Source organism: Leuresthes tenuis, unplaced genomic scaffold (assembly GCF_036924035.1).
Source record: "Leuresthes tenuis unplaced genomic scaffold, fLeuTen1.0.hap1 SCAF_7, whole genome shotgun sequence".
In the NCBI taxonomy this organism is placed as follows: domain Eukaryota; kingdom Metazoa; phylum Chordata; class Actinopteri; order Atheriniformes; family Atherinopsidae; genus Leuresthes; species Leuresthes tenuis.
The window spans coordinates 15,229,082-15,255,855 of record NW_027325361.1 but is presented as its reverse complement, the minus strand read 5'-3'; the positions used below and the strand labels follow the sequence as shown (position 1 = coordinate 15,255,855).

The window sequence follows — 26,774 nt, the reverse complement described above, 5'->3', positions numbered from 1 at the left end:
TGTCGCTTCTGTCTGTGTATGAGTGTATTCTTACAGTATGCCTACACAAACAGAAACAGGGAGACAGAGAAATTAGAAGAAAGAGGATTATAATGAGTGCAGGGTCCAAGGGTTGTTGAAACAACAACCTTGTTTTTACAGAAACCATCTTTCCCTTCTCTCTGTTTCCTCCTCTTTCTACTTTTCTGCGCACCTGATCGACCTGCATCATAGCTGCCTCTGATCTCACATCAAAGGCATGGTTTGTATATGTGTGTGTGTGTGTGTGCGCACATGTGCATAGAGAAGGCTTGGGGTAAAGGCGGCATTTCTGTAGATTGAATCCCATGTTTGTCAGAAGTAACACACACACACACACACAAATTCACATCCTCCATCTTCTCCCCGGAGCCTAACAAATCAGTCAGGCAGATAGAGAGGGCAGGAAGGCCAAATCCTGGGGTTAAACACATGCCGCTGAGGAGCAGCGCAGACAGACAGCGAGATCACACCAATTCCTTATGCTTGAATGGGAGTCAGGAACCTACATATGTAATGTATGATATACAGTATGTGTGTGATGTTTTGTATACGCCGAGTGTCACAAGCAGACCTCATTACAGCATGTCACTTGTGCTTGTTGCAAGTCGCCCAGCTGCGGTAGAGCTTAACAAAAGCCAATACGCCAAAAGCATGCCAGGCGTGATAGTTTTACCTCCCAAATACACGATTTTGTGACATCATTTAGTGGCTTCTTAAGCAGGATTGACAGCCCTTGTTGGTTGTCAAATGTGCCATATTTTGTCTTTTTTAAAATCTTTTAAATAAAAGGAAGACATCTTCAGGGAGCTGCAAAGTGGCTGGTATAGGAAGCAGACAATGACATTTTGAATCCTGACTGACACATGGCAAAAATATCATACATTTTACATATCTTGAATGCAATGTTATGCTTTGTTGGACTGTTAGTAGAAAGTAGCATAAACGCCTTGAATTTGGATTCCATTATGGGAATTTTTACATAAATAGAATGACACATATGTTCATCTCTCAAACATGGACATTTCAGACACAGAAAGTTTGAGGCTATGTAACTATTTGCATGAGGCAGTTCCGACATGTTCACGAGCAGGAAACCGCACAGATTACTTACACATTCACCCTGAAGACCTTGGGATCAATTGAGCCACTTCCAGTGGCGATTAACTGTTTGGCGAGCTCCCATCGCCGCCTGTGCACCTCTGCCTTAAAGGTCAAAGTTTACCAGGATTGACCCCTCACCCCGCTGTGTCAGGGTGTAAACACTCCCCCAATTCTCCACAGAGAATAGCATTGGGTTTGAGCCATAAATCACAGCTCAGATAATTGGTAGGAAAACAGCAGTCCAGCAGTATATAACCTTTTACGTCGTCTCAACTCTTTATTATGGTGCTAATGAGTGGCCGTGGATCAGGGTTAGAGCCGCAAGCAAAGGGGATGGAGGGAGGGGTTCAACACAGTAAAAAAAACAGGCTACTTGCTACTTACTCACACATGTACACGCGCGGTAAGGCAAAGACACACACATTTTAGTACATAAACATGGGAATTCAGTGTGCTCTCCACAACCAGAGGGCAAGCAGACGCTCAGCTCCACACAGGAGGGCTCTCACACTGAAGTATATGTGCATATGCAAGCACTCCCTCACACCCACATGCATATGCAAACACAGGCACACACAGTGGCTGGCAGGCTCAGCAGTGTCCATTACAGGCTGCTATTAGTATGGAGATTGTGCTAATTGTCCCTATAGACCACACAGGCAGTGCTCAGCAGGCCCGCTGTGAGTCTGTGAGGTTGAGTGAGAGAAAGGACTCTTTACACATCCTTTTGTCTCGGTCGTGACCCTATTAGTACAATTACGAATCAATCACTGAATGATTATAGGATACATGCTGTGGACTGATTCAAGGCAAATGATGCTATTTTGTCTCATCGAGTAGTTCTTCTACTGAATTGCTCAAGTTCACATAAGCAAAGTCACAAAACAGCATGAAATTTTCACTTTCCCTCCTGCTGTAGCAATCTTGTTCAGAGCAAGATGAAAATAGCTATCATAGATGATGTAATTGTAGGTTTAATGAAAAGAAAGACAAAAGTGTTGCTTAGTTATAAGGAAAATTTCAACACACTGTAAATATATGAATATAGAAACCGTTGTCAAATTTACTGATGTTGACTATCCATAAAGACATAATCAGTTTTATTTCAAATTGCTGCTTAAAAAGTCATATTTTTGGTAAAAATATCTCTGTAAAATGTGTTTAATGACACTCTAAAGTCTTTTAGTACTATGTTTAAAGGTAAGTACTTAATATTTTCTCAGTGCGGTTTTTCTTCTCATACTCATATTTCACCATAAGCTCTCACTTTCAAACTCACTGACTCAGTATTTGGATGCCTTTTTACCAAAACAGTTTTCATTGTTTTTCATTAGTTTTGACATATATTCTGCTTGTATCTGTGTGAACCTGTGGAGTTGGCTCTGGGTGGGCTGTTTCAGGCTCCTGCATACTGGAGAGAGTCCAGTCTCATTAGCAGCGGCTCAAAGCTCCTGATCAGTCAAGTAGAGGAGATTGAACTGTGAGCGGCGCCTGTGTGACCCCGCTGAGCGAGAACACAGGGGAGAAGATCTATACCCGCTGGCGCTGCCACCGGGCCTCTTTGTTCTCCTGTCTTTGCTGAGGGGGGGATCGCAGGGGCGTATCGATGGGGGCTCACACTACGCTGCGCTCTCCACGGCTACACATCAGTGTGTGTAAATGATATATGTGAGTACACACTCAGAGGTGTGTTTTCAGACACATTTCAAACCTAACACAAAAGTGCATGCACAAACAATTACAATGGGGTTCTCATTCACACTAGTTTTTCCTCAGACACATGTGCACTCATCACAATTTCTTACAGTCTGTGTTTGAGGGCTGATGGTCAAGTATTCTTCTAAGTCCAATTTGTCTATATCCTAACAAAACAAGGTCAGCATGTCTGGTGCTGGGAAACCTCACGCAGTACCTAGAGATGTGCCCTTTAGTCACTGAGGAAAACAACAGCACTACAACAACATCATTTACTGCTCACTTTTGTTTGCAGTTATTGCCTAAATGGTGTAAATGATTTAAACAATACGGCAACTTATCAGACTCTTAATGTATGAATAAAAGCATTTAATCACAATCAGCACGCACAGCTACATGCACAATTAAGTCGAGCTATGGTTACAGCATGACTGTGCCATTAAACTGGACCGCTGTCCTTGTCTCAGTATACATGCACAGGAGCGAAATCGAGTTATTGACTGAAGTATGTCTGACGCCACGACGCTGTGGACTGTGAGAGTCATCCATGTAAGTATAACTGAGTTTACTGCACAGACATTTTTAAGTTGCTTGAATGGTGACTTCGTCACATGCTGCTGCCGTCATAAAATGAGGATTTTACTAGAGCAGAACGCCGGTCTAGAAATGCTTTAAGTGACACATAGTCTTAATGGGCGGATTTTCAGTCAAATCTCTTGATGTGGTTAGACCTCTGGCCAAGGAAACTAGATATCTGAATGAGAGCAGGTATATCGGGAATTTAGGTGTATTGTTGAGCGCTTACACTTTACTGTTTTTACATAAAGCTGATTGGATATATAGTGGTAAGATTGCTGCCTTTCATGTAGGTGACTAGGGTTCAACCCCCCCCCCCCCCCCCCCGAAAGATAATACCCTAGGCAAGACCCCCTTACGCTACCTGCTACTTGGGATATGAGTGTAGGCTGCTATGGATAAAAGTGTCTGCTGTAAACATAAAGATGCTTATATAAAATGTTGGAACTTTGGAGCATGAACAAAGCACCTAGGCTCAGTTGAGTGTAAATGTGTACAGTGTTTGGCTCCTCAGCCACATCATCTGCATGTGTTAGTCCTGTTTAAGATGGATAGGATCATAGGATTTTGGTTGGACTAAAATGTTTACAATTCTGGAGCAGCATGTAGGAGTTAGTGAGAAAAATGCATATTACAAACAAATGAAGTCTGCCAGCCTCACTCTTTCAAGATTGTTGGAGAAACTACAGTGGTTGTAGATAAATGTCAAAGCCTCTCTGTGTTTGGTTTGTCCATTTTGGGGTACTTTAGAAACATTGAGGTACAACAAAACAAACTTCTTTTTAATGTTATTTTGCACAAATGAAAGCATGTTTTTGAATATTACAGTATAAGGTATTTAAATGCTTCATACTGGAACATTGAAGCAAAAGTGCTTTTCCTCCTATTCACCCTTGATGATTTCTGTACTTCATACACACTGGATTAAGTTATCATCAAACATCAGAGCTTAAACTCCTGATTCCTCTCCTTTTGTGTCTGTGGGTTACTGACGATAAGCTGCTCAATCACCTGTATCTTTCCACCATTTGAAGATAAAACTATCGTCATCTGCTGTAATTGTTTGCTCATCCAGGCAGACACAATAACATCCTTTAGGAAGTGTGACTAACCCAAACACAGATGTGTCACGCAGCCAGGTGCTTGCAGTCCCCTCAAACCAGCAGCAGTCAACACAGTGTTTCTGACAGTATCAGATGTTATCTGAAGCTTATCTGTGATGATAGGAGAGACGCTGTGGGGCGGTGCCCGCTTCGGAGAAAACAACAGTGCAGATTTTATTTGAAGTAATCGTCGTGCTCTTAGTGTTTCTAGAGTGCTGCTCCTTAATGGCTGAGGTTCCTGCTGCTCACCTGCACTGCACAAAGTGCATGAGGGACAGGTGTGTGAGGGGAAAGCAGGTGGGTGTGTTTTCTTTGGAGCAGCACAGTGAATGCTCTTGTGTTTATGTGTCAGCTGCTAAGGTTTTTTTTCAGTGTGGAGGTGTGTTTTTCTGATTGTTCCTTGGTGTCAAAAGATTGATATAGACTCCCAAAATAAAATGCTAACGAACAAATCTGTAGCCGTTGCACATATAGGACGACATTATAAGCTGTTATTTCCTTACTATGATACTGAAAGATGTGACAACCTTTGCTTTTGAACTTTTCAATTTCTGATCTACTTTATACCTGATAATTGCTTCTTACTATACAATCTGGGCATCTCCTTTTGGTCATAAACATATACCAATCAGCCATAACATTAAAACCACATTGAAACATCTCTTAAACATATGTTGTATAAAACACCGCTCATCTTTTTATATTGCAGTGTTTCGCTGGGTAAACATCCATCCTAACATACTCCTGGATGTTACTTTGACACTTGCCACCAACCTTAACATTTTTGAAGACCAATCACACCCCAGTCATGGCAACAGCACTGCCTAAAATAGCAGCCTCCCCCAGCTTAACAGCAGTGGGCCCTGCAAAAAACATCTTAAAGAACACAAAAAGTAGTATTCACCTTGCTTCTAAACTGACCCTGAAATTCCAATCTGATACATCTGTAGGAAACAAGCCCAATCCACAAAGATAACACCCCACAACTCACAAGGTCCAAAGGAACAAATGCTAGCATCCCACTACCAGACACTCCTGGACACCCTCAGAATTTATTTCCCCATACTGACAGATCTGTGTTGGTGACATGCGGACTTACTCAATATTAAAAAGATGGTCATAATGATATGGCTGATCGGTATACTTCTCTCCTTGGTCTTCTCTCTCTTTCCCCTCGTGTTTTGTAGCAAGAATATCAGCCATCTGAGACTGTTTGCTGTTGGTGTTCAAGTTGTGTGCTCAAGTTTTCCAAAAATGAAAGCCAGAACAGCAAAGCTCAGAACACAGCGAACCCACAAAGACCTATTCAAGAACTAACAGAAAACAGGAAATCAAAACAGAGATTTATACACTGATTTACTTTAGCGAGAAGAAAAATTAAACAGCCTTACTGTCCATTTTCTGAAAAAGAAGCTGGCTCTCTCTGTTCTTGTGCTGGATCATCCACCAGTAATTTAGTCAGTTTTTAAAGGAGACTCGACATTTTTGAGTGAGAAACAAGCTTTTTGTTTTATTACTACTATTTATTACTATTGTTCCTTCTTTTCCCTTTGACATCTTAGTAAATTCATCTTGGGATGTAATGGCAGAATTTATATTGAGCAGTTTAGCAGAGTGCCTCTTTTTTCTTTTCTTTTCTGCAGCAATACTTATAGCATTCACCATCTGGGAAGCTCATTTGAATTTTCTGAGCATGCCTCATGCACCTGATAGCAGAAGTTAGAATATTGTTAATGCCCAGTTAGCGGATGTATTCAGCATTCTCACTTTGATCTTCTTTATTCTTTTTATAGGGTTTCAGTTTGTTATCTCTTTCACACAGTAGGTACTACAAGTTTTCCAAATTCTTTCAAATCTCTCAAATATCTCGAGCATTTTCTATGTGTAAGTAAAAACAGAAAAGCTGATTGTTCATGTGTGAATGCTTCCAACTTAATCTGATATGTGGTAAAAAAAGACAAAGCAAACCAGCTTTTTTTCTGGCTGTAATGCTGCTGATGAGTTCTCACATAATTAAACTCTTTAGTGAGTTCCACACATACTGACAAAGTGTTTATCCACAACTGTTTAGAAAAGTTGAGTACTCGTAAGCAACAGAGCGTTCCCCTCATTTTCTCCTTATTAACCACTAATTGAGAGACAGAGCGAGGGGGGGAATGAAAATGAGAGCTATGATGAGGAGACGTTGGAATAATAAGCACCAGAGAGAAGCCGAAAGAGACGTAGAGAGAGAGAATTAATGTGTATTAATCAGTGGTTCGGATAATAGTGATGTGTTTTTTCGTGCCAATCTAATTTCCCTCTAATAAGGGATTGTGATCTGTCTGTTAGCTCCTTGATGTCTTTCTGCCACTCTCCCAGCGGTGATAAAAATGTTCAAAGTATCAGAAAAAAATGGAAGCTATTTTGCCATATATATGATTGTTAGATTTTCTGAAGTGCTGTCAGTGACACTGAAGTATGATACAGTGTGACAGAGTTAGATATTTGTATGTTTCAGACTGAGTGCAGGTTTATTGCATCAGAATGACTGACAGGCCAATGGTGAATGGCACTATCGCTGTCCGCTGTCAGGAGCTTCTTCATCCAACTGACAGCTGTCAGCAAACAGATGTCAGATTTTTAGATTTGCCGTTTTGTTGCTCAAAACTCACAATTTGTTTTTGTAAGTTTAGGCTTGGGAATAATACATGTTAGATTTCATTGTTGTACAAGTTGGAACCATTCTGAAAAGAACAAAGGACAAATATACCTGATATAGGGGGGCTCAGTGGTTAGAATGGGTTGTCCAATAACCGTAAGGTTGGCAGTTCAATTCCCACTCTCGCCACTCAAAAGATTGGTGGAACTGGCAGCTGGAGGGGTGTCAGTCCACCTCCTTGCCATGGCTGAGGTGCCTTTGAACAAGGCACCATACTCCCATACTCCCTGGGCGCTGTGATTGGCTGCCCACTACTCCAGTGTATTTCATCTGTGTCTATGAGTGTGTGACCCTGTGCATGTGTGTGTTCAACAGGTGCCGACCTGGATGAGATAAAAGCGGAGGACAAAATTTGTTTATTTCTCTGTACATTACAATAAAAATCTGATCTTCATCTTAATGATGATTGATCCTAGGACCCAAACAGAGGGGAAAAAAAACCAATATTTTCATATATTTCTTTTCTGCACCGAGCCAAGCAACCACTGAAAATGCAAAGTGTGCAGCAAAAGTTGACAAAATGCCCCACATCAGACTGAAAGTACTGTGTTTTATTCCTCCACCATCCCTTCAAATTTGGACAAACCTGTTTCCTCAAACACCCATGAATGTTTTTTGGTGTGATTGTGTTCACTTTTCATGCTCAGGCGATGCAGACTGTAATACTGACGCGTTTTCCTGTCTGTTAAATGCTTTGCCACTCACAGGTCACACCCGATGTATAACAATAAACCTAAAGTTCTCCCGCATTGATTGTGACACACCACAAGATCAGACCTGACAGCGGGTTTTGCTTCAGGTTGTAGATATATTGGAAAGATCTTAGGGAAGACAACATGAGGCTGTCCTCTCAATAAGTGTGACAGCATCAATAAGTGTCATGAAGCGCCTCAGACAATATGTTTGCACATGAATGACAAAGACCTTAAGTGGCTGTCATAAAACATAACAAAAGGGAGGAGGTTGTGATAGATAGACAGGCCAAAATAATATCTGACCTTAACACAGAAGAGGTCTGTTTGTTTCATGTTTCCAATAGTGAATCACTGTTCTAATTCAATCCTTCTAATCATTCTCTAACTTTATCGACATATTTGTTACTATGACAAAGCTTGCCAACTTTAATAAAGAAGTCATTTTGACCCAAACCACAAAGTCTTTCTAGTCTTGACCATATATTCCATGCCTGAAGCTAACTGAACCTTAACTATATTACTGCTGTGTTATAAAAATCTTTAAACAGTGATTTGTAAAAGTATAAGAAAAGCACAGACTATTGTTGTCATAAAGCTTTCAGAGTGCATTGAAATCAACACATTTTTTATTTTGTTTATTTTGTAAGATTGACTTGTTACTTGAGATCATTAACTGTTGGGCACGGTTAAAGAGGTAAGCAAAGCTGGGAAGACTAGTTAGGTTTATATTGCTATTTTTGATTTGCGTTTTAAAAATATATTTTCAAGTTAGGATAACTGCTTCTTCCACTGAATCACAGTCACAAGCAATGTAGTCAATACAGTGCCACCACCCTGTGGGAACACTACGCAGTTTATTTGCTTCAAAGCAGTCAGCGGAAATGTGTCTGAATTATATCTCTACTAGGGCTTTCCAGAAGGTTGCTTCAGATGTACTTTGCTAGTGAGTCAAAACCATTGTGAAGATTAAAAAAAAATCCTCCTCTGACAGATATCATCAGTTTTAACACTATATCTTTTTGGCCTTTTAAAGAGTCTTATATCATTACAAGTACCCAAGGACAGTCCTGACTTTCCCTCTGACTTCCACTCCCGCTCTCCAATGTGGAATTCCTGATCCAAGATCATTGAGCCAAGCATCTTAATGAGGGGCAGATTGATTGGCTGAAACAGAGCAGTGGCAGGGTTCGATCTTTGCCCTAAGCCCCGAGAAGGGAAATATGGTCACAGAAATGGCCACTGTGGCACAGCTACCCAGTTCACTCACCATCAGGAATATTATTGGACACATCCATGCAGAGCCACGCCTGAGCCGAATGGAACAATTGTAGTAACTAATGTGGAAGATCAGAGAGAAAGAAGAAGAAGAGGGAGAGAAAATCTGACTTTGTGTGCTGATTGACCTGTGGTCAGAGAGGTTATATCCATTGATCGCTAGCACAGAAGAAAAGAGCTTTGGCCTGAGGTGCTTCAGAATGAATCTATTTGGGGTTTAGGATTCCTATCCATTCCCACCCAGAGCTTTTTCATCATCTGACTCCTCTAGACTTACAGCTGATGCCTCCCACTGCCCACGTAAGGCACAGAACACTACAAAGGCCAAAGGCCAATCAATGTTCTACAAGAGGTTGATACAGATCTTATTAGTCAATGAATGATCATTAGTGGTCTAACGAGGCATTGATTTGTACAGGGGCCAAAGGTTGCGGTGGTTGTGGTGAGTGTCTTTAATACATTAAACACAATTGATTGTAGAGTTGGAGGGATGTTTTGAAGAATGCTGGAATTAAATTGGACAGTGAGAGATCTTAGGTCAAGCCAGGCGAGGAGTGAATGTGGTTAGGATTGAACATGGAGCGTAGCAGCTCATTGGTCTTTTATGTATTACCGGTGTAGCAATTCTGCAATTAATAAAAAGCAGATATCTAGAAGTACTAAGTCAAAGCAACTGGACTTGCTGTTTCAAAGGCTGGAACAGCAGCCTTTGAAAGCTAAGGAAATGACTCTGCTCATAGCAGATGTGTTACTACAGGGCCTATTATGTTGCTCATTAAATACCCAACCTCTCAATAGGCCATTATTTCCCCAATAAAAAACAAACGGCGGCCTGCATACTTTCCCTTCTCCCCCCTCTGCTTCTGAGGTTAGCTCTACCTCACAGATGGCAAAAAATCCTGACTAATATCCTGCATGTGATGCTTTTAAATAGGAAGCAGGCCGCTGGATAGGGTGGGGTACAGGTGTGGCAGGAGCCAATGGATTTTATAGCCCTCCATCTCGTCTGAAAGTGTGCCAAGGACCTGCCTACACTACCCACCAGTGCAGAGTTAGCCGCCAAGCGTTAACTTTACTCCCCCCACCAATCTCTACATGCCTACTGGTTATATAGAGTCTTTGCTTGTTATGGCTTTATAGAGGGATTTCTGATGTGCTTAGAGAATTGTTTGATGATTGGGATAATGATGCCATTTGGAGAGAGTTGTCTCAGCACTTTATTGCCAATGAACACAGAAAAACAGACCTAGCCTACACACACACACACACGCACGCACACACACGCACATAAAAAAAACAAAAAACCTTCCCATCCTTCCATGGATGATCGCTTGTGTGTCCCCCTGCCATTCAAAGCCATCTAATCCTGCTCACGTCAATCAGAATTACACCACGTCTACAGGTTTGTCACCGGGGGTATGTTTGTCACCACGTCTCCCCTCCAGAACAGCCTTTTCATGCCCCAGCATAATGTCAGCGGGTGACATCCAGGCCTGATGTGATGTGGCATTCACAAAAGGTCACATTAGGCATCTCCGCTCCATCTGCATCAGCAGAACTGGCAGCCGTCATATGGGTGCTGGCATCGGCCATTACCCAGGCCCTCAAGGGGACTTGATGCTTTGAGGATTTGTAGGCAGGATTCTGATCTCTCTGTTTCAGTGGGGAGTTCGGTGACCAGGACAGTCACAGTCAATGTCAAAAGGGAGCAACGGAAATCTGGTTTTCACCATCAGTCATACAGGGGGAGAAGGAAATTGACAGCATGTTTTTGGTTTCAAAAGATTAACTTTATTATCTCATGATGCTTGTTGATAGTGGGGTGGGGCCAGAGGCATATCACAGTGTTTGGAAGAGTTATTTGCCCGAGGGGGGAATTCTCTTCAAAATCTTGGGGAGAGAATTTTATTCACACATGTTTGTTTAAGCTCACATGTGCGATTCCTCTCGTAATAACATCTTTGTACAAAAAAAGTAATTTTCTAATCTCTGCTCAGTTTGATAGATTTTCACAGTTAGAGAAAAAGCATTGATATAAAGTGATTATGAAAAGAGCATGGCCATTATTAAAGTAATATGGATTAATGTAGATTTGGCTCCTCGGATCCATACATTTGTTTCCCGTGAACTAAACTTATAGATAACCATAGAGAGTGTTCTTGTATGGGGGCTCTGGGAGAAAGTGGCAGCATGACAAAGACAAAACATTCAGGAAACAAGGTCCTGAACTGGCGAGACACAAAACTAAAAAAAGAGAACAATCAGAGACACGGAGACCGTGAATCCATTTGGATATGGGCCAGTCACACTCAGCACAGCACAGCACAGTGAGAGCAGGTCAAACCATCCGAGCCAGTTGCCGTAGTGAGAGAACAGTTAACAAGCCCCACAGGCAGGTTTTACAGCCCCTGTGTGTCTTAGACCCCCCAGGCTGAAGAGGAGCTGAGGCTGACTAATACTGACAGGGTTTATGTGGGCAGGGGTGGAGGGCAGCGAAGGGGTGGAAACGTGTAAAAAAGTGCTCATGAACCAACAACTGCCACTGAAAAGAACATAGCACAAGCATCTAGCTGCAAAAGTGTCTACGCACACACATGCTCACTCATCTGTGCATCCAAACATGTTCGCTCCCACACCATTAAAGCGGATGTCTGCGCGGAGCAGAGGTGACGGATGGGAGAGAGGCTGTAGTCAGAAGAGGGGGGGGGGGGCTTATCCAAAAAGTGGACAAATAAAACACCTGAAAATCAAATCCCATTGCTCTTATCGCGGCGCCATTCGGAGACGTTATCTATGCAGGTAATGTGGTTATAAATTCAATTTCAGCCCACAGATTTCATTGTTTACTGATGCCTGCATGTTCCGGGCGGCAGAGCGCAGAAAGCTCGGGAACGTTCAATGCGTGTCGGGAAAAGTCATTTAGGCCTCTGCAAGGGGATGCAAAAAAGGCGAGGGGGATTGGGACAGGGGGCGGGAGGGGTGGGCAGCAGAGCTGTCACACTCCCAAGGACACCTGACTCCGATTTCTATTTTCAATTCCATGTTTTATTTAGAGGCCATTTGGTCCTGTTTGGTTCCTCATTATGGGGGCTCACAACTCAACTGATGTCAGACAGCCTTTCCAACAGATAGTCAAGTTTCATGTCTCTGATCATTTTGGAACTACAGAAAAGTGTTTGTTCAGTGTTTGGATGATGCTTTCATACACCATACTGACTAAAACTAGTAAAAACAAGACAAACTTGTTTGCAATTTTCTATATTTAAGAGAGTCAAATTGTGATTGCTAAGAAAAGTTTCATGTTTTTTTTTTTTTTTAACGTCTGAATATGGGAAATTAGCTGCATCGTGCCTACTAGCCTTTGTCATGATTGATGGATTTCAGGAGTAAATCACCTCATCTACTAGGTAAAATCTTGATATAGTAGAGCTCCTCAGGCTTCCAGTTGACTGCTTATGGTAGTAATCCATCAGTGGGGCCCAATGGGCCGAGTGGCGCTCCTGGGTAATGTTCCTATTGACAGCCTATGATGTCAACACTCTGACAGCAGGAGGCCATACCAGTGTGTCTGTGTGTGTGTGTTCTGCCTTATTTTACTCTCATTAACACTATCAATGGTACAGATGGCTCTACTGAACACACACACTCTCAGGGCCGTCCAGAGATACAGAATGTCTTAACTTAGCAGATAGATAAGTATACTGTATCAATTGAATTTTTTTACACTTCCGCTTTACTTAGATATTTTAGTTTAATTCTACTTTAGTTTTCAGTTTAAATAAATTCAGGTAGGGGCTGCATGGTGGTGCGATGATAAGCACTGTCACCTCACGGCTCAAATCCCAACTGGGGGAGTTTGAATGTTTGTATGCATGGGTTCTCCCGGGTACTCTAGCTTCCTCCTACTGACCAAAAACGTGCATGTTAGGTTAATTGGTGACTCTAAATTGTCCCTAAAAGTGAGCATGACTCTGTGTCTCGTTTGTCTCTGTGTGGCCCTGTGATGGACTGGCAACCTGTCCAGGGTGCACCCTGCCACTCGACAGCTGGGATAGGCTCCAGCCCCCCCTGCGACCCTAAATTGGGTTAAGCAGGTATAGAAAATGGATGAATGAATGGAAAAATTCAATTACACATATTGTACCTCTTACTTCATTAGAATTTTTCTGACATATATGGCATATGGTTTAGATATTGTCGTTGTGCCGATTAAGATATTATATTAAACATTTTTGACATTACAAGACATACTGGATTGTTAAAACACTAAACATCCACCAGTAAGATAGGAATACGATGTAATAAGAATGTAAAGTTTCCATGAAAAGGCAAACAGAGTGCTAGTTGAAGATGTAAATAAAAAAATAAAAAAATGAGGTTAAAACAGACGACAGGAAGGCCAACTTCCCCTTCCCCAAAAAGGCCAGTCCAGCTACAGTGGATTGATAATGAGTCAATGAAGTAATCCAATAATAAGAGTGTCTTCACTCAAAATATTTCAGATACATGCTCAGTACTGTTTATGTTACTCATTATGCTCAATTTATTATATCAATAAAATGTATTTACTTTAGTGTTTTCAAGTTGTTGTGCTGCTCTGTTTCTACACACTTTATTCAAATCTGATGAATATGTTGAAAGATTTGAATTGTTTCCTATTAATTAATGTTAATGAAAATAAATAGACAGCTCAAAACATTATTTTCCAGAATAGCCCAAAACCTCCCGAATTTATATCTGCTTACTGACTAATGTTTTTTTTCCCAGTAGTTGAGGTACAGAAAGCAGCTGGTGGCTTCCAGATAAGAAAGCATACTGCATCATGTCTCCATAGTAAGCCTAAATATTTTCTGTGTCAGCCTTCTCAGATCAGGGGCCAAGATTAAAAAGAAATCATGCTACGATTTTTCAAATGGCACCTGTAACCTTTTTGCCTTCCATCTATCCAGATAAAGTGAAGGGTCTTTATGACACCCAGGCCCCAGTGTGTCCGGTCTGCCAGGCCATCCTGCAACCAGGAGAGCTGCAAGAACACATGGAGCAGGAGTTAGCCAAACTCGCGCAGCTCCAGATCAGGTATGCCTCTGTCATCTGATTTAACTTTTGTTATTTTCTTTTTCTATTTAGTTTATTTTACATCATACCACGAGAGGCTTCATCCACAAATAACCTAATAACATCATAGAGGATCATATCATCACCTCCGCCTTCTGACTATCTCCTAGTTTCCTCCAAGCTGTCTCTTCCTCTATTTCACTATTTGTCATTTTCTTTCTGTTTTACGTCCCAGACTCTCTGTTCTGTTCAGCAGATAATTAATGGTGACAGATTTTGTATTTAGATACCCCTCCCTTTATTTTCCCTAGGTGATATCTCCAGTCCTCTCTGTCACCTGTGTGCAGTGTTTACAAGCTGCTTCATTGTTTCCTACATATTTCATATTACAGCCTCCGGCCTCGAGGCGACAACTCATACAGCAGGCGGATAATGTCCTTCTAATGGCTGCTTTGAGCCCTACACACACACATACGCAGTCTGAAATACAAATATAGACACACATACACACATTACCTGCTGCTTAGACCAGAAGAATGATTCCTCCAATAAAGACATTACACTCCAAATCTGCTTAACGACCGCTCCGTGGACAGTAATGGTTTCAAATTGAACTTTGCCCACGGGGACACTGTGTGTCCGTGTGTGTGTGTGGAGGGGGGGGAGCGTGTTTGAGAGGTCGAGTGTGCAATATCTGTGTGGCAGACATAAAGTGAGAAAGTGTACAATGAGGTTATACACAGATTCAGATACAAATTTAGACAAGAAAAAAGCAGAGATTTGAATGAGGTGACATTTAAAAGACAATATTGTGCCTGTATGCTTTATAGGGGGCTCTCTAGTTGAATTTTGCACGTGTGAGCAGTGTTGCTTTCTACTTCCAGGCCAAGATATAAACTTCTGTATTATTGTTTTTTTCCCCATAGTTCCACTTCGATGCAGCATGACCACCTCATAAGGACGCCAAAGGTGAGCATAGCTGTGATATCTTCATGACAGTTGCTCTCATCCAGCCTTTGACTGTGTTTAGCTGTTTTAACAGTACTCTGCTTCTCCTCTTATTGCCCAGTCCCTATCGCTCTCTCTGCATATCAAGCGTGAAGGAGGCTCTCCCACCTCACCCACTCGACTGTCTGAGGAAGCCCATTCAGATCGGTACCAGGTGTGGCTACACACAGTGTCAGATTGTTCAAATCTACAGATTTATCTTTGTACATATCTTTGTACGTATATTGTACATATACATGTGCATCGCCACTGGAGTTAAGATTTCCGAGCTTAGAGTAAAACAACAAGTTAGAGCCCTTATTAAATCCTCATTAAAAGCTCATCATATTATTTGTGTGGTCTTCTAGAATATGTTAACATGCTTTAATGTATAAGAATAATGTAATTATTCTCACACTTTACATCACTACAGCACATCTTGTCACCTTCTGTCTGAATGAAGCGTTCTATTTTAGAGCTTGTTTCTTTAAACAAATCTTGTCATTTTGTTTGTTTTGTGAGTTCTTTTCTTTAAGCGATGCTGTGTGAGGTACTTATGAGTAGTCAGTATCTTACCTGCAGTAAACAGTGCTCAGAGCGCTCTCCGTTTGAATATGCTTGACTGACTGCCGAACATATCCTGTCGTTGGTGAGCTGAATCCATTAGGAGTTTGGTCAGACTTGTCTGTTATCTTCCTTGTGAGCGTTACTTTAGAAAATATTTTTAAAAAGTTAAGTATTTGTGCTTATTAAGAGTTTTTAGTTTATATTTTGGGATTATATTGGCGGAATTGTCGGAAAACTCTAAAATTACTGACTGATGTTCACACATATTTTTACTTAGGCAGCGCCTAAGCGCTTGTTGTGTTCATTTCATGCTTTGGACAATCAGCAACATCATAAAAACGTTCCCCCTGGTGGGACTCAGCAGGCCTTAAGTCAAAACTGACAGATTCACAAAGAGTCAAGTCACATTGATGTAATGTGTGTAGTAAAAAACACTACCGGCTTACAAAGGGCTTTAAAACTATATTCTAAATCTTCCAGATTAGGACATAGTGGTTAAATGAGAGCTTTTGCAAAAGCAACTTCATATACAGATATTCACATAAAGTGTGCTAAATGGATAATATTAAGAAAAGGAAGGTGTGACGTGTTAAAGACAAAACCAAAGATGGATCATTACAAGGCCTGTTGAGCCGTAAATTGGTATATCTTCTAAGCAGAAAGGGTTTACTATGAAAAATTCCCAAACATATAGACAATGTATGTTTCTGTAGTGAAAGCTGCTTGGCCTTGCAGTGTTTCCTGCAGAAACGCAAAGAGCCTGAGTTTAAAGTCTACATGATAAACGTTGTCCGTTCTCTTTGTTGCAGACGTTTCTTCGAGTGCGGGCCAACAGACACACAAGACTAAATGGTACGTTGATGCATTCATGTGGGTCTAAATCTTGTGTTTTATTGCTTTCCAGTCAGTTTTTTGCGAACCGAGAGTACATCAGTCTCGTAGATCTGTACTTTTAAGTGGCTTTAAATCTAAAGGCCCTAAAGAATTAGAGTTTCCTTTGTCCAAACTCAGGCGATCAGTCATGTGTTTTGTTTCAAAGCCTTCCCTCACCAGTCATTCAGATATCTCCCCATTTTTCCCACACCATATCCACTGGCCTAGCGCCCACACGAGCAGAGGAGCTATTAACCTTTCAACTTTGACCTCTTGATATGTTAACAGTCGATGACCTCTGCTGGTGCAGGTGCTACGTCAAATCCACCCCATTGCGCCCACACAGCGCAGGAGCCCACCTAGACTGCTCACAAGCTGGTAAGAAACACAGAGAAGCACTTTTTTCTTCCCCGCAGTCATGTCCATCTACCGCTCTTTTTGTTTTCCTTACCATAACAATCTGCAGCAGTTCTCAGTAATAATGATACAATCTAGCTGACAAACTTTGTTCAACCGCGCTGATTTTACTTTGTTTCAGCACTGAAACAATTAGTTAAGGGATAAATAACTGAAAGTCAGATATAATTTGCAGTTGATACCAGAGGATAAGTGAGGTAAACCTCGTACTCTTTCACTGAGATGGCATGAAGTCTGCCAGGCTGACCTACATAGAGCTCCTTTCAGTTTCTCAATTTTAAATACAGGAACTCCTTTCCATGCACTCTTTATAAAGGCTTTATAGCTGATTGCTTGATGATTTTATCCAATAGTAATGAACACTTCATTGACTGTCAGTGTTTGACAAAGAGCATTCCTCTTTAAAAAAGTCGACTTTTCGTGAAATATAAAACCACCGTTTATTGCTCAGTTATCACGTTGGGAAGCAGGATCATTAAAAACACCATCAGTTGATGTTAAGCGTACCCTGTCATGACACTTGCTTTTACAGACTCGCAGCTGTAAATGTCATGAATAAAGAGCTGCTGCATTAATCTCTGCGGTGATGATCTGCACAGTAAGCTGGAGGACGATAAATAAAAGCCAATGGGATTTTTTTTTTACAACCCTTTTTTTCCCCTCGAAACAAAGTACTTATTAAGGGCTTTAAACTACTCTGTAAAGTATTGATAAGTTATTCATAAAACATTGTTATTAATTCATAAATAGTTGATAATTAGTGTATTATTATAAAGTAATAATAGTAAATAAAGTGGTCCTCCAACCCTAACTGCCCTGTGTATTTAACAGTAAAAAGTCACACTTTTATATGGCAGTTATTGATCAGGCATGAGACATGAGGTCCTACACAGCATCCTGACATTAACTCATAGTACAGACTTCTTGTTTTCATTTCCACTGAGATGCTCAGGATCTTAGCTGACTCCTCACACCGCCGCTGCTGTCGAGGTCTGTTAGCCTTTATTGAGCCTCGTAGCAGGACAGCATAATGAGCTTCTAAATACACGTCAGGGAGGAAACAGAAAGGAGTGGGGAGGGGTGCTCCTCTGTTGATTAATCAACCTCACTCTCTTTTTCTCTGCTCTCTGTTTGATGAGCTCTTCCTCATCTATGACCGTCTCTTTAACCCTCATTATGTTCGCTGGAACGGCGGCACTTGGGTCACGGCCACCAGCTCTCTGTGCACAACTCCGACCTACCCATCTCTCCGGGGCCACTGTCATCCAGCGGGAATTAGAGGGCTCTAAAACTTAATGTCCCCTTATGTGATCTGCACTCAGTCAGGTCACAGTGAGATAGGAGCTGCAGTTAGTGTTCTGCCATGTTAACTTTTATCTTTTCTCTGGAGAAATTGTGAGAAGACGGTGAGATGACAGGATGGGGATGGGAGGAATGTTTTCCACCTAAAGCTGAGAAAATGTATCAATTTTGTCTTTAAGGGTCTGGGTAAGCTTGCGCAGTTTGTGAAATTATGTTTGTATTTTTCAGCGTTGCATCCTAAACCTCCAAAGGCCCTTCAAATTAACTCAAGAATTATGGTCCACGTTTGTTCGACATGCTATTAACACTGCCTCTTAAATAAAAGTTGATTGTGTTAAAATCAACCTTCAGTAGTGGAAAGCAATAAATGCAATTAAATCCGCTACTGCACAAATGTATGGTTCTTTCAGGTATATTTTATTTTCTGCTTTATAATTTTGCTCCTATACTTGTATCTTTTCCTCCAATGCACTGGTAACATTTGTTACTCTCTACCTATCAGATTCAGGTGGAAGTCTCAGCAATTCTTACATTATTAGGTCATTCATTTTTGTTCTTTCAAACCAGTTTTCTGTGGATGTGAATCACTGTATTTGCAATAAAGAAAAGAAAAAGCATGGACGTGTAAAACCTTAAATGTAAATCATTTAATGCAAACTTTGAAAGATGATAAGATGTCAGCATCAATTGCTCATCTGTTTTCATGTGTATGGGGGAACTACACACAGCTTATTATAGTGGTGGTGGTGAGTGGGGCACTTTCAAATAACAAGAACGGCCCACTGAAGAATTATTTCCTTTCACTTAACCCACTAATTGTCATACAGTAAACATGTAGCTCCTCACTGCAACATGTTAGATGTAATAAGATGAAACTGGTGCAGCTTTTGTAACAGTGAAGTCCCATTTGAAACTTGATATTGGAACAAAACTTCTACAGTCGTCCACTAAGGAACAACAAATTAAAGTTGACTTTATTATGTAACTTCTTATGTGACAAACTTGAAAAAGAATGACAAGTATGACCAGACACCTCCTTCAATCAGCTCACCATGAGGCCTGCTTTCATGCTAATTATATAACTATCTTGCCATCTGTCTGTCTTCTATCTGTTTCCAGTCAGGATTGGAAAGCTGAAGAGGAGGAAACCAGAGGAAGGACAGGTGTGCCCACAGTTTTTCTTCTTCTCACAAAAGACAGATAAAGATATTTGTTTCCCTGATATTTTTTATTGAAATCAGATCAAAGATGACTGTATGTAGCGTACAGCAGACTGATCTCAGGTTGAGAGAATGTCAGTGGTCCACCGACAGATATGTTGTTGACTGGCTTTGGTCATGTGGCATCAGGATCACTGTCAGCCTACTGTGTATCCATGTGAAAACACCACCAGTGTTGTTCACAGCTATGAAAACAAAGAAGCAGATATGTAGCTCCAGGCACATGGGCATATTCATCCAGACGGTGAAGTTGTGTGCTTGTGTATGTGTGCATTTTTTAGGTGGGTTCAGCAGACTTGATGCCATTGGAGGACGAGTGGAATGAGAGGAGAAGGATACAGATGCCGTCTATAGGGTTTAAAGGTAAACGCAAATCTGTGCTCTTGCTTCTGTGTGTGTGTATGCCATGAAAGTACCCATGTGTATAATCTTGTTCAGTGGAGAGTGAGTAATGTGACTGAGTGGCAGTTGAAAATCCACTGAACTTTTCAGTCCAGATTACAGTAGAAAATGATGCCTTGAAGGTTAGCTTGAAAGTAACAGTTTCTTTTACCAGATGCTCTGACCTGCAAACTTGCTATAAGCTGACTGACAGAAACGAGGAAAAGGGCTAGAAAGACCTTCAACCAAACATTCTCTGAAGGCACATTTTCTTAATTGTGACCGAAGAAATAAGATAAGCTTTTAGCCTGTGTAGAAAAGATTTCAATTTAAACTTCTCTCACCAGGTGCTATGTTGGTGAGTACGACTTCTAAAGAGTGCCGGGATAGCGATGCAGACCTGGACGTGGATGGAGATGATACTCTGGAGTACGGCAGAGCACAGTATCCATTACAGTTAACACAGAGTGTGAAAAACACTGTATTTCACAGAGTAATTACAAGTGAAGTGAGAAGAATCAATTATAAAGTGAGTAACTTTAAAAAGAGCTCACATACTAAATGTACCACTTTTTTTCACAGGCTTTTTCTGTTTTTGTAGTTGGGCCAATCCCAGATGCCAGGATTATTTTAATTTGCTGGAAAAAAGCTTTAAACAGATTAGGTAAAAGTAGTAGTTGAGACTGTCACCTGAAAAACATCATCACATTCAGTCAGTAACAACTCCACAACTGTAAGGCAACTATTAAGTGTCATTATTGTTATCTCTAGATCTGGAAATCTTACTTACTTCCGCCCGAAACAAACCTGCAGAATAAGTAATAGCCGACTGAAAAGTAATCCTTGATACTGATGTTATTGAACCAATCTATAAAAAAAATTTAACTTCACACCTGCCAAGTTTGTTGCCACAGAAATGCGGAACAGAACAAAGCAGAACAAACTATGTATCATTTTTAGTCACAGTAATGCTTTTAAACCTTCACAAAATGGCATCTTTTGCATTTTTAAAAGAAACTAACCAAATCCACAGCAGGAGGCTTCAGAGAGGACAGGTCTTGGCAGATCCCACTTTTATATAATTGGCATTTTTTTTGTCATTTATTTTATTTACTCTGTCTGTGTTTTCATGTACTGTGAGTTGGAATGTCTGCACCGGGATGCTGAGGGATAACGATTTTGGTTCATAAGCTGCGCCACTTCCAATCCCTTCTGTTTTTCTTTTTTTTTAAAGAGTAAAATCAATCAAACTATCCCTGCGAAGTTTTGTCCTCAGCATTTTACTGGTTTGAGTCTTTGTTAGACTTCTGCGTTCCTTGACTTGAGTTTGCAGATACACCGAGACGGACATAATTCCCTGTTCAGGAGAAAGTTCTAAAGAAACAACAGCAAAGTACGTATCCTGCCACTGATGCTCAGCTCACACTGAATATTCAGTGAGATATAAACTAATTAAGGAACATGACATGGTTTTTCTTTCTCCGTGTTAATCTGCCTATAAATGTGTGTTTTGTTGTGCAGCAGCATGTTGCCAGATTCCAGGATGAACCTTGATTTTTCCAAATGGTCAAATGATGGTGAGTCAAGCCAACTGTGACTAATTTATTGATTCTAATAAACAGTAAAGGAATTACACTTACAAATTGCACGAGAAAAAAATATGAGAAGGTTTTTTGAATTGCATCCTCCAGATTTTAGCCTATAACTGTGTATCTGTTCATTTGTGTCTTTGCTCAGCGAGTCCATCAACAAGCAGTGGAGAGAAACGGGACAGCAGCCCAGCCGTTCTCCCCAAAACCTGCAAAAACACTGAAATAGAGACGTAAGTTTGGGCCTCATGATGAGCAGCTGGATCTGACGCTTCCCACATTGATAGAAATATCCTCACAGCTCATACAGCAAAGAGTTTGAACAAATAAAATCCAGTTTAGGATTCACTATATAAACACCCCCCTTGGCTAGACAGATAAAGGGATTGGATCACCAAAATGAATGTCTGTTCAACAAGAGTGAGGACTTTTTTTTCTTTTGTATGATGCCATTCTTACTGTAATTGATCAAATAAACATTTTTTAAAAAGAAATGTATGAACATTTCACAAAAGAACAAGTATCAATGACTAGAACACAGTTTCTTGTATTAATTTTGCCTTAAATCTCTTCAATATGCTTTAGCCATCATTTACAGGCCGTTCTGTAAAAATGACCAAAGTAGCCTCTATGCCAACTTTAGTACTACATCTCAATATGGACTGTGCCAGTAACAAAGAACAAGAAAGGGAAGCTTCTGTCTAACAACCATCACTAATCTGACTCATGTAGCAGCATGTGTGGGATACCTCTCCTCAATACATGTGAAATCTTAATAAAAGGGTGGGATTTAAACACTTATTCACACTTTATAACTGAGAAGTGTGAGCGATGTGGTGGTTTTCTGTGAGAATAAAGATGAAAAGTAAACAAGAAAATGTTTTGTTTTTATTGAATTTTTATTCATTATTATTTTTAGCCTCCTAAGAGGGACGGTTTTGAGGATGAAATCTTACTTTATAAAAACAAAGTTGTCTTCTTCTTCTTTTGCGTGATTTTCTAATGCACCACATCTGTCGTCAGTTCAACATCTTGTCCTGTTTTTTATTCAATAAATATGCATTTGGTTTAACTCTAAACTAAGCAAAAATCTGACAAATCCATCTTTTATGGGAGGTTTTTGTCCTTTTGGGAAAGGAGGGATGACACAGGATGAGGAGGGTGTCGTTTATCCCATCATGGACTGGGTGGCTGAACAGGTGGAAACATTTTAAGGTGTGAATCAGCCAATCAGAGCAAAATAAGTGTAACCATTCCACTCTGTAAAGTGTATTTTGGTGTCTTGGCTCTGTCAGTTCAGACTACCTGCGCCTGCCCCCCCCATCGTGATATACAACACTATATCAACGTGATGATATCATCAATCAAGGTCCTAGCAGGCGACACGAGTGTGTACACGCGTTTCATCTCACTTAATGCATTGTATCCCATCTCCCTCGCTGTACAGTATGTTTGCGCATACAGTCTATCCTGTAATTGAGCGTGCGTGTCTGTGCGTACGTCTGTTTCTGTGAGGACTCTGACACTCCCCGACACACTCACACACACACACCCAGCCTCCCGTCTATGATAAATGAGACAGCCAATGCCGGCAATGTGATTGCTGCTAAATTTCATGCTCAGTGTCCATGTTGGCCAGCGAATAATTTAATCTGTCTTCGATTTATAAATGATTCTCCAGTGCCTGCCTAACTCACGCGCCTTCCCTCTGCCTTCCTGTTCCTGTGTGTGTGTGTGTGTGCAGGCTCTCAGAGGATTCCACGCTGACAACACTGGACGCACTTAAAGCTCGGATACGAGATTTGGAGAAACAGCTGTCTAAAGGAGACAGATTTAAATGCCTCATCTGCATGGTGAGTACGAAGGCAAATTAAATCAATAGAGCATAAAGAGAGAAAGGAGCAATATCAGCGCAGTAATGCCAAACTGGTGGTATTACTGTAGGGACCTGTGTTTTTTGTCTATAAATCAGTATTATCGGTCACTGTCTTTCACTGGAATATAGGTATGGAATAAAATTCATACGACTATTTAAATCTGCTGGTTTAGATTTATATCTCTTGTGTTTTATAGTAAAAATATTAAAATCATCAAGAAACATTTTTTGAAAATGTGAAATATTTGTTTGGCACAATGTTTAATTTGCCTCACAGAGGGATTAGTTGACATGAAATTGCATTCCGTGCAATGTGTGCACAATAAAGATCGCTACATCAAACTATTACATAAAACACAAGTTAACCAAAAAGACAGCGACACAACTAGAAAAGAACTTGTGGTAAGATAGAGTAACAACGTTTTAGAACAGACAACGATTCACACAACGCAAAAAGAGAAAAAGAAAACAGAAAAGGTCATAGTGTAAACAATATCTCACAAAATATAATGTTTGTTTTTAGTTTTCTGCGTTGTCGGGCTCATTTTGGTCCAGTGTTGTTGTGCTCTGCATCTCATTCCCTCCATCCAAAACAAATCTTGAAATCTGGATCATAATCTTTGGCTTCCTTACATATACAATATGTTTGGTCACAGTTAATCAGTCAGGTAATGAGTTACTTGATCTACAAAAGAAGCAACGTCATCTTTGATACAACTATTTAATGGTTTATTAAGCAAAAGTTTCAAACATTTGCAACACACAGATGGAACGAAAGAAGCTTTTTAAATTTGGGACATCTTCCTTTGAGAGTTTTCTCAGCCTTCCTGCATTTTACATGTGGAGGAATGTGACTTCTAAAGTACAGCTGGACAGCTTTAGTGTTTAGTTACTTTACACCAAAGGCTCATGAAATACCAAGTTTTGTCATGAATCTTATCACTCAGCAGTTTATTAATGTAAAGTTAAAACAAAAAGTTGAATAATCAGTAAGTAAATCAAAGGAAAAGTTAGAGCACAGGTGTCACATGTCTTATTATTTCACTTTATTATGATCATTATTGTTATTATTATTAGATACCCGTCAGTTTATTATTAGTGAACATAATCAGCAGATTGATCCTTGAGAAAGACATTGAAAAGCTGCAGTTCAATCCATAACTACTTCAAATGAGCTCCAACTCCAGTAAAATCCTGTGTTTACATGAATGCATGATTGAAAAAAGATCTAATAATATAGTTTGGAATAGTGTAACAGCATCTTTTACCATTTACTTTCCTTTTAATACGTTTAGTCAAGTAACATTAAAGGACTTCTACTTTGTAAATGATATGATTCCGAATGCCTCCTTCACCACTGCATTTCAAATAATGAATAAGTTACTCATTAATAGAGAAAAATAACTAATCTATAGTGAAATAATCATCGTGTCAGTGCTGCTTGCTACATCAATCTCTGATGGGTAGGTGGTGATGATACGTTTATCCGTAACTCAGAGAGTAAAAGATTTGAGCAAATGATTTCACCTTAAGAATTATGAGCTTAGAATAAAGATTAAAAAAGTTTAAGGCCTAACCCATGAAGCTCTTAATGTAGTTTCACATGGACATCTAGTGGCATGTTTTGGTACTGCGGGTTATACTCACCTTTATCACGCCTGTTTCTGTCTGCAGGACACGTACACAACACCGCTCACCTCCATCCAGTGCTGGCATGTTCACTGTGAAGAGTGTTGGCTGCGAACGCTGGTAAACTCTCTGCTTCCTGCTGAGTCACACGCACACATAAAGATGGATGTCCAGAAATTCATTAAAAGTCTGATTTTTTATTCTTTTCCAGGGAGCAAAGAAGTTGTGTCCTCAGTGCAACACCATCACATCACCTGGAGACCTGAGGCGGGTTTACCTGTAACTCAACCGCTCATATTGGGAGTGGAATGGAGTTTCAGTCAGGGGTGGACCTGTGTGCAGCTGGTCTGTCATGCACTCCCGCCCTACTCACTCTCCTCTTCACACGTTCGCTCTTACCAGTTTAACACCGAACTCCTAACATCCTCTAACCTTTGAAACTACGAGGAACAGTGAGCACGGCCTTTGACCTGTACAAGATCCGTATTTCTGTTGCAGCATCGACCGAAAGCTTCAGGCACTGAAAAACTAGAAGAAAAAATGCTTTGGGACAATGTTTAACAATTTTCTACAACATTTGACTGTTTTATGGGGAAAAAAAATAGTTGGATTCAATTGAACTGCAAAGCACATGTACATAGTTTTGTGTATGTATGTATGGAGTGATGTGTGTATATGATGTTGAGTAGGACAACAACGCAGCTGTATTTACTGTACAGAGTTTGTCTCTGCTTGGTTCATTTCTAATTTGTTTAGCTGCTTTAGGTTGGAAACATTTACAATGATCTCGTTACCGTCAGGCTCATTTTGTCTTTGTCATTGATGCATTTCTTTGTGTTTAACCATTAAACCTACTTTGATCAACATTACTACAATAAAATGGGTGTCTAAAAGTTGTTGTCTATTCCTTTTCGCTGTGGCTGAATCACCTTAAACTTTATGATGTGTGGATTGTGGGTGTGCGTAGACAGCAAGTATTCCTGTGTCAGTCCAGTCCAGTCCTGACAGGCTTGTTAAGATGACTCTATGTTGTGTATTCGCCCTTTAAGAAGTGGGTCATGTTGGGATTAGCTAAGCATAGCCCATCGCAGCTCATCTGGAGGTGAGGGACGCTAAATCCTGCTATTCTGAGCCTTGACTGCGAAACAACTCAGGTCTCCATGGGTCAAGCACAATGCATGAGGAGGGGGAAAAAAACCTGAAGTTTGACTCAGAATGTTTCCTAGTTTTCAAGCTGGACTTTCATGTAGGCGTGAGAAGAAAAACAGAGTCAAATAGAGTATATGACTCTCAATTGTAGCACTTAGCCTATCAGCAATGCTTCAACATTTTCTGATCGTCTGGCCTGCAGATCAGGTTGTAGATGCAGCTTCCTGTTGTCATAGTAAAATTTCAGTGGGTACATAAAGCCTAAATAAATGTCTCATTGGGTCATGTTTGCATATATCATGATTTGTCATGATCATAAAAGGAAAAATTGGTATATTGGAGTATAAACCTTCAGTTTTTAGAGCTATTTAGGTGACCATCCAGAGTAGACTTTGATACTTAATCAGCAGATTTTTAAGGTCTTAACGAATTAAATACACTGCAGCTGATTCTGACAGTGAAATGATCATTTGTTTATGTAAATAATTTCCTCCTGTGCTGGCAAAACCAAGCCAGCTCGTTCACTTGTGATTGGTCAATGAGCTGATGGGAGGTGGTGGTA

General features: G+C 40.5%; 1 protein-coding gene across 1 annotated transcript in view; it reads left to right on the top strand.

Annotated features, from left to right (window-relative positions):
• rnf220b (ring finger protein 220b) overlaps positions 1 to 25,934 on the top strand; it is a 31,360-nt gene extending 5,426 nt beyond the window's left edge. The window contains exons 2-15 of the mRNA XM_072388687.1: positions 14,117 to 14,243; positions 15,149 to 15,191; positions 15,292 to 15,384; positions 16,586 to 16,628; positions 16,938 to 17,027; positions 19,488 to 19,531; positions 19,870 to 19,951; positions 20,317 to 20,413; positions 21,303 to 21,362; positions 21,491 to 21,550; positions 21,711 to 21,791; positions 23,303 to 23,411; positions 25,109 to 25,183; positions 25,275 to 25,934. Of these exons, the coding sequence (XP_072244788.1) occupies positions 14,117 to 14,243; positions 15,149 to 15,191; positions 15,292 to 15,384; positions 16,586 to 16,628; positions 16,938 to 17,027; positions 19,488 to 19,531; positions 19,870 to 19,951; positions 20,317 to 20,413; positions 21,303 to 21,362; positions 21,491 to 21,550; positions 21,711 to 21,791; positions 23,303 to 23,411; positions 25,109 to 25,183; positions 25,275 to 25,346 (1,076 nt within the window). The 3' untranslated portion in view covers positions 25,347 to 25,934. The remainder of the gene's footprint in view (positions 1 to 14,116; positions 14,244 to 15,148; positions 15,192 to 15,291; positions 15,385 to 16,585; positions 16,629 to 16,937; positions 17,028 to 19,487; positions 19,532 to 19,869; positions 19,952 to 20,316; positions 20,414 to 21,302; positions 21,363 to 21,490; positions 21,551 to 21,710; positions 21,792 to 23,302; positions 23,412 to 25,108; positions 25,184 to 25,274) is intronic.
• Positions 25,935 to 26,774: the final 840 nt, after the last annotated feature.